The sequence below is a fragment of the Mastomys coucha genome, unplaced genomic scaffold (assembly GCF_008632895.1).
Source record: "Mastomys coucha isolate ucsf_1 unplaced genomic scaffold, UCSF_Mcou_1 pScaffold3, whole genome shotgun sequence".
Lineage (NCBI taxonomy): Eukaryota > Metazoa > Chordata > Mammalia > Rodentia > Muridae > Mastomys > Mastomys coucha.
In genome coordinates, this window is record NW_022196909.1 from 6,006,342 (window position 1) to 6,013,841 (window position 7,500).

The 7,500-nt window shown below is 41.1% G+C and overlaps 1 protein-coding gene across 1 annotated transcript in view; it reads right to left on the bottom strand.

Annotated features, from left to right (window-relative positions):
- Window positions 1–7,500, bottom strand: part of LOC116074516 (sodium-dependent glucose transporter 1-like) — a 19,012-nt gene that overhangs the window by 4,591 nt on the left and 6,921 nt on the right. The window contains exon 2 of the mRNA XM_031347099.1: window positions 3,255–3,423. Within this exon, the coding sequence (XP_031202959.1) occupies window positions 3,255–3,423 (169 nt within the window). The remainder of the gene's footprint in view (window positions 1–3,254; window positions 3,424–7,500) is intronic.

Here is a 7,500-nt window from a genome sequence, read left to right on the forward strand (position 1 = left end):
ATCTGGAACAACAAAAAACCCAGGATAGCCAAAACTATTCTCAACAATAAAGGAACCTCTGGTGGAATTACCATCCCGGACCTTAAGCTGTACTACAGAGCAATTGTGATAAAAACTTCATGGTATTAGTACAGTGACAGGCAGGTAGATCAATGGAACAGAATTGAAGACCCAGAAATGAACCCACACACCTATGATCACTTGATCTTTGACAAAGGAGCTAAAACCATACAGTGGAAAAAAAGACAGCATTTTCAACAAATGGTGCTGGCTCAACTGACGGTTAGCGTGTAGAAAAATGCAAATCAATCCATTCCTATCTCCTTGTACAAAGCTCAAGTTCAAGTAGATCAGGCACCTCCACATCAAACCAGATACACTGAAACTAATAGAAAAGAAAGTGGGGAGAGCCTTGAGCACATAGGCACAGGGGAAAATTTCCTGAACAGAACACCAATAGCTTATGCTCTAAGATCAAGAATTGACAAATGGGACCTCATAAAGTTGCAAAGCTTCTGTAAGGCAAAAGACACTGTCAATAGGACAAAATGGCAACCAACAAATTGGGAAAAGATCTTTACCAATCCTATATCTGAGAGAGGGCTAATATCTAATGTATACAAAGAACTCAAGAAGTTAGACTCCAGAAAACCATATAATCCTATTAAAAAAATGGGGTACAGAGCTAAATAAAGAATTCTCAACTGAGGAATACCGAATGGCTGAGAAGCACCTAAAGAAATGTTCAACATCCTTAGTTATCAGGGAAATGCAAATCAAAACAACCCTGAGATTCCACCTCACACCAGTCAGATTGACTAAGATAAAAAACTCAGGTGACAGCAGATGCTGGAGAGGTTGTGGAGAAAGAGGAACATTACTGCATTGCTGGTGGGATTGCAAGTTGGTACAACCACTCTGGAAATCAGTTTGGCGGTTCCTCCGGAAATTGTACATAGTTCTACCAGAGGACCCAGCTATACCACTCCTGGGCATATACCCAGAAGATGCTCCAACATGTAATAAGGATACATGCTCCACCATGTTCATAGCAGCCTTATTTATAATAGCCAGAACCTGGAAACAACCCAGATGTCCCTCAACAGAGGAATGGATACAGATATTGTGGTACATCTACACAATGGAGTACTACTCAGCTATTAAAAACAATGAATTAATGAAATTCTTAGGGAAATTGATGGATCTGGAGAATATCATCCTGAGTGAGGTAAGCCAATCACAAAAGAACATACATGGTATGTACTCTCTGATAAGTGGTTATTAGCCCAGAAGATTTGAATACACAAAGTACAATCTACAAACCACAAGAAACTCAAGAATAAGACCAAAATGTGGACACTTCATTCCTTCTTAAAAGGGGGAACAAAATACCCATGGAAGGAGTTGCAGAGACTAACTATGGAGCGGAGTCTGAAGGAAGGACAATCCAGCCTGATATAGCTGTCTCCTGAAAGGCTCTGACAGTACCTGACTAACACAGAAGTAGAGGCTCACAGCCATCCATTGAACTGAGTACAGGGTCCCCAATGAAGGAGCTAGAGAAAGGACTCAAGGAGCTGAAGGGTTTGCAGCCCCTTAGATGAATAATATGAACTAACTAGTACCCTCAGAGTTTCCAGGGACTCAACCACCAACCAAGGAGTACACATGGTGGGACTTATTGCTCTGGCAGCATGTGTATAGTTGAGGATTGCAAAGTCGGTCATCAATGGGAGGAGAGGCCCTTGGCCGTGTGAAGATTCTGTGCCCCAGTGTAGGGGAATGCCAGGGTCAATAAGTGGGAGAGGGTAGAGTGGCAAGCAGGGGGAGGGGGGAGGCAACAGGGGTTTGTTCTTGTTGTTTTTTGTTTTTTCTTGTTTGTTTGTTTTTGTTTTTTTTGGAAGGGAAACTGGGAAAGGAGAAATCATATGACATGTAAATAAAGAAAATGTCTAATAAACAAAAAAACTGGATAATTAGGAAATTTATACAAATGAGTTACATCATGTAAATCTTATATTATCATTATATATATATTATTATTATATATTATATTATAAGATAAAAGCAATTACTGGGTGTGGTAGTATATGTCTTTAATGGTAGGATTTGGGGGGCAGAGAGCAGGTGGATCTCTCGAATTTGAGGCCAACTTGGTCTATGTAATAAGTTCTGGGACAGCTAGGGCTACATAGAGAGACCCTGTCACATCCTGCCCTCCACCCTCAACTCTCTAACGTAAGGATAGGCTGCCCTTTCCCTTGGAACTCACTCTGTATATCATGTTGTCCTTGAACTCATAGATCCTCTTGTCTCCCCTTCCCAAGTGCTGGGATTAAATGAGTGTGCTACCCACTGCGTGGCATCAAGAGAATTTTGATGTAGTCAGACATTAAGCTTTATTGTACTAGCATTGGGATTGAGGTCATTGTTACCAGAAAACTTCTTTTTCCAAAATTTAACTGTATTTAAATGTCTAAAAGATAAACTGCCTGGTGTCAGACTCTTGAAGTTTGAATCAATCCAGCTAACTAAGCCATGCAGAGTCAATCCAGCTAACTAAGCCATGCAGAGTCAATCCAGCTAACTAAGCCATGTAGAATCAATCCAGCTAACTAAGCCATGCAGAAGTGGATTTCCTTCTTGCTTCATGAGGATCATTACTCTGCTGGCCATGGTATTTGCAGGGATTCCCCCTCCCCCAACAATATGTTATTTTTCTTTCTTCCACAGGTAGTGATGTGAATCTAAATATTCCAGAAAGAAAAACAATTTATTCAATTGTGAGTATAGAGCTTTGCCAATTTTTTTTCCAGAATATGGAAAAGCAGTCTGGTTTCATGGTTGAAAGATAGAAAAATATGGACAAATATACAGCCTAGATCAGTTCCTCTCCATTTCCTGCCTCTTCATGGTCAATCCACATGGGCCTGGCCCGGTGTCAAGAGCTCATTTTGAGCTCTCTGGTCCCGGGAGCCCTGCCCTACCCCCAAATACGCAGAGCTGCGTGGTCGATCAAGGTTGAGAGTGGAAAGAAAGTGTAGCCTCAGGTTTTCTGACACACAAACCTGAAGACTAATGAGCTTCCAGAGAGCTCAATTCAGAGTCCCTCCAGCTGCCACGGTGGTTGGCAAGGACTGGCAGTTGCCAGGGGAGATACCCACACGCCGCCCATTTCTGTTGTGGAGTCTGCATTAAGCCTAAGCTTTTCATACCCAGTGTCAAGCTGTAGACAAACCCTGATGCTTGCTTACCTAAAAGTAGAAAATGATTCATGCAGTCGGAAAGCACCCCACCAACCACAGAGCCACACAAGTAGCCGAGCGCACGGCCCACGAAGATGTCGGAAAGGCTGCTGACGCTCCGGTTCACGTTTCTCGCCAGGTCCGGAAATGTGGGTCCCAGTATGGCAACAGTCATTCCCTGAAATTAAAAAAAAAAAAAAAAATGAAAGATTTACTTGTAAACAAGAAAATATTCATTTCTTTTTTATGTACCGCAAAAAAGTCCTGAGGAGTTACCAAGCAGAAAATTATTTTAAGGCCCATTCACAATAAGCAAAAATTCTATAATGATGATACTAATATTACTAAAGCCATAGACCTTAGTTGATTTTCCTCATTTCAAAGTTTCTCCCCTCAAAACTATTTAATTCTTTTAAAAAATATTAATTGTTTATTTACTTTTATGTTTGTAAGTGTTTCAAAATGCATGTGCACCATGGTGTGCAGTGTGTTCGGAAGTCAGAAGAGAGCATCAGACCCCTTGGAACTGGAGTTATGAATGGTTGGGATATGGGGAATCGAGCCCATGCCCTCTGGGAGAATATTAGCCAGCGTTCTTAAGTGCTAAGTCATCTCTCCAGCCCCAAACTGATTTAACTCTTGTAGCTTTTCCCATTTAAATAAACACTAATATGAAACTGGAGATATAATTTAGTAGTAGAGTGTTTGTCAACCATGTTCAAGTCTACATTGGATGTCTAGCATGACAATGATAATAAATCTGGCACAATGGTACAGGTGCCTATCTGGGATGGACAAAGCCAGGGCTCACTTCTCAGCACTGAACAGGACTGAGTGTAGTGGTGCACAACTGTAATCCCAGCATTCCTGGGGTGGAGGTAGGATCAAGGAGCTCAAGGTCATCTTCAGGTTTATAGCAAGTTCAAATCTAGCCTGGGCAACACGAGACCTCATTTCAGAATAATAAAATAATAAATAAAACAAATTTATAAAATATGAATTTATCGTAAGCTTGAAATGCTTTTGAAATATATATTCAAATATATATTTGAAATAGTTTTCAAGATTGTGAGATATGCTGTAATCACTAACATGAGAATGTATATGGCAAAAGTTTAAATTACCAAATTGTTCTTATTTTACATTTTTATTTTTAGTGTGTGTGTGTGTGTGTGTGTGTGTGTGTGTGTGTGTGTGTGTGCCATGTGTTTGAAGGTTCCAAGAAGGCCCAAAGAAGGCTTCCGATTTCCTGGAATGAGTTATAGACAATTTCAAGTCACCTAACATAGTTGCTGGGAATGAAACATGGATCCTCTGGAAGAACAGCAAGGAATCTGAACCTCTGAGCCATATTCCAGACCTGGTCTCTCTTTTTATATCATCAGAACAGTAAGTTTTCTGGTGCACATGTAGAATCCATAGGAGACAAGTCAACTGAACTTACTCAAATCAACACTTCTTTTCAAAGAAACCTTCAGGCATCAGAAGCACAGAGCATCAACCTTCCTTGCAGAATATAACAGGCACAGGCATAGCAGGACTTTAACAGTAACTCTGGTCTATAGCTGCCTTGGTATGTAACAAAGTCTAACCTAACCTGTCAGCACACTGCAACTGTGCTGCTCTCTCACAACACATGGCCAGTCTCAAGGGCTGCATAACATGTGGTTATGCCCAGATAAGACTTCCGTCTTCTGTCTATAATAAACCTTTCTTTCCCACACTGTTGGGTACGGTTGCCTATGTCCGTCGGCTCAAGGAGCTGACAAATTCACAATTAGTGTCTATGCTCAAACAAAATCTTGTTTAATTAGATCTCTTAGCATCAGACGGATGATTGGGACTAGACCTCCATTGATCATGACAGCATCAAATACTCAGACAGATGTTCTGGCCAGAGTTCCCTAACCTCCAAGATCTCATGTGACAGCCAGGGTCATGAGCAGGCTTCCCCTTTGATTAGGATGATATAGATGTGTGTGCTGGGCGCTTGATTGCACTTGAGCATTTTATACTGGATTAAGTCCAGGATGCCTTTCAATCTGATAATTAACTGGACTGTATCCAACCAGGGGCCTCAGGTAAACCCTTTTAAAAAAGTCTGAGGAGGAGTTGGGAGTTTGCTAACTTCATTAACTCCATTAACACCTGTTAACTTCATTAACAAAGGTTATGGCCCCAGAACCTATGTACTTTATGGAAAATGAGTTAACCCTAGTAAGGGTACCATAGACTTATAGTGGACAAAATGTGGGTGTTTGCTTCAATTGTTCACTTAGAAGAAGCATTTGAAAAGTTGAGTTTTCCAGCTGAAGAGATGGCTCAGTGATTAAGAGCACTGACTGCTCTTCTGGAGGTTCTGAGTTCAATTCCCAGCAACCACATGGTGGCTCACAACCATCTGTAATGAGATCAGATGCCTTCTTCTGGTGTATGTCTAAAGACAGCTATGGGGTACTCATATAAATAATAAATGAATGAATGAATGAATGAGTAAATAAATAAATAAATAAATAAATAATATTTAAAAAGAAAAAGAAAAGTAGAGCTTTGGAAGATGCCACGAGATTGTAGAGGGAGGTGTTGATTCCCTAATTGATTCTTGATTGTGTCAATAAAGGAGGCAGAAGTCAATTGCTAGGCGATGGGGAAAAGGTAGGACTTCTAGGTCCTACCCAGAAGAGGGAGGAAAAGAAGAATTTGAACCAGTTTTTGGAACTGGAGGATGCAGCAACCATGTAAGATCTTGGGGGACTGGTAATGGTAGCTTCCACCACTTGCAGTTGGCTAGAATAAGCTAGCTAATAAGAGCGCAACAATTGTGCTATCTGGCTAGTTTTAAAACATTAAAACTGTCTAGTGTTTTTCACCCATGGGGCAAAAGTGGGCTTGTGGGAGTCCAATCTCGGAGCTCTGGCTTGGCAAAGCTAGCCGAGAGGAAGAGGTAGCCCTTGAGTGTTAGGAACCAAACCAAATCCTTTGCAACCGCAACAAGGGCCATCTTTCTGGGCTCAGGTTCTATCTTCTTTTTTTTTTTTTTGGTTTTTCAAGACAGGGTTTCTCTGTGTAGCCCTGGCTGTCCTGGAACTCACTTTGTAGACCAGGCTGGCCTCGAACTCAGAAATCCACCTGCCTCTGCCTCCCAAGTGCTGGGATCAAAGGCGTGCGCCACCACCGCCCGGCAGGTTCTATCTTCTTAAATAAAATAATTCTTAAATTTAAATTAGGGGCTGAAGAGATAGCTCAGTGGTTAAGAGCACTGACTGCTCTTCCAGAAGACCCGGGTTCAAATTCTAGCACCTACGTGGCAGCGCATAACTATCTGTAACTCCAAGATTTGACACACTCACACAGACATACATACAGGCAAAACACCAATCACGTAAAATAAAAATAGATAAATTTAAAGAAAAGAAAAATAATTAAATCATTTAGCAATACAGTCAGTATAATAGTGCATACAAATATAGACAAATGTGCTTCAACATATAAGCAACAGATATTAATTTTCTCATTTAAAAAGTCTAGGCAGAGCCAGGCATAGTGTCACATGCCTTTAATTCCAGCACTCGGGAGGCAGAGGCAGGCAGATCTTCTTCTTTGGACTAGGAAAGCAACTGGATGGTGTAAGTGAAGCTTGGAAAATAGTAGTGCTGAGATCAGTGTGAACTGTGGAGGCCGAGCTCAAGAGGCTTCAGAAGGGAACAAATACTAGCCACTGGGCTACTACTTGTCATTCTCATGATATTTTGGCAAAGAATGTGGCCATATTTTGTCTTGCACTAAGAACCGCTTGAGGCTAAATTAAAAAGTTATGGGCTAATTTTGTTGGCAGAGGAAATTTCAAGACAGCTTTAGTACTGACTCAGGTATTTGGTAATTAGCAATGACTTCTATGCAGATCTTCCATTAAAAAGAGCAAGAAATGAGAGCTGAAGAGGTGGCTCGGTGATTGGAAGTACTGACTGCTCTTCCAGAAGACCTGGGCTCAATTCCCAATACCCACATGGTACCTCACAACTGTCTGCAATTCCAGTTCAGGGGATTGGATGCCCTCATACAGACACACATGCAGGAAAAACACCAGTGCGCAAGAAATGAAAATAAAGATAAATAAATAAATATCTTTTTTTTTAAAGCAAGAAGTGGCCAAAGGAAATACAAAATAAAAACAGTTTAGGGGAAAAACAGAGCAGCAGGAAATTTAATGTTGGAGCCAAGGCTTGTGCTGAAAGAGATGACAAGAGGCCTGATA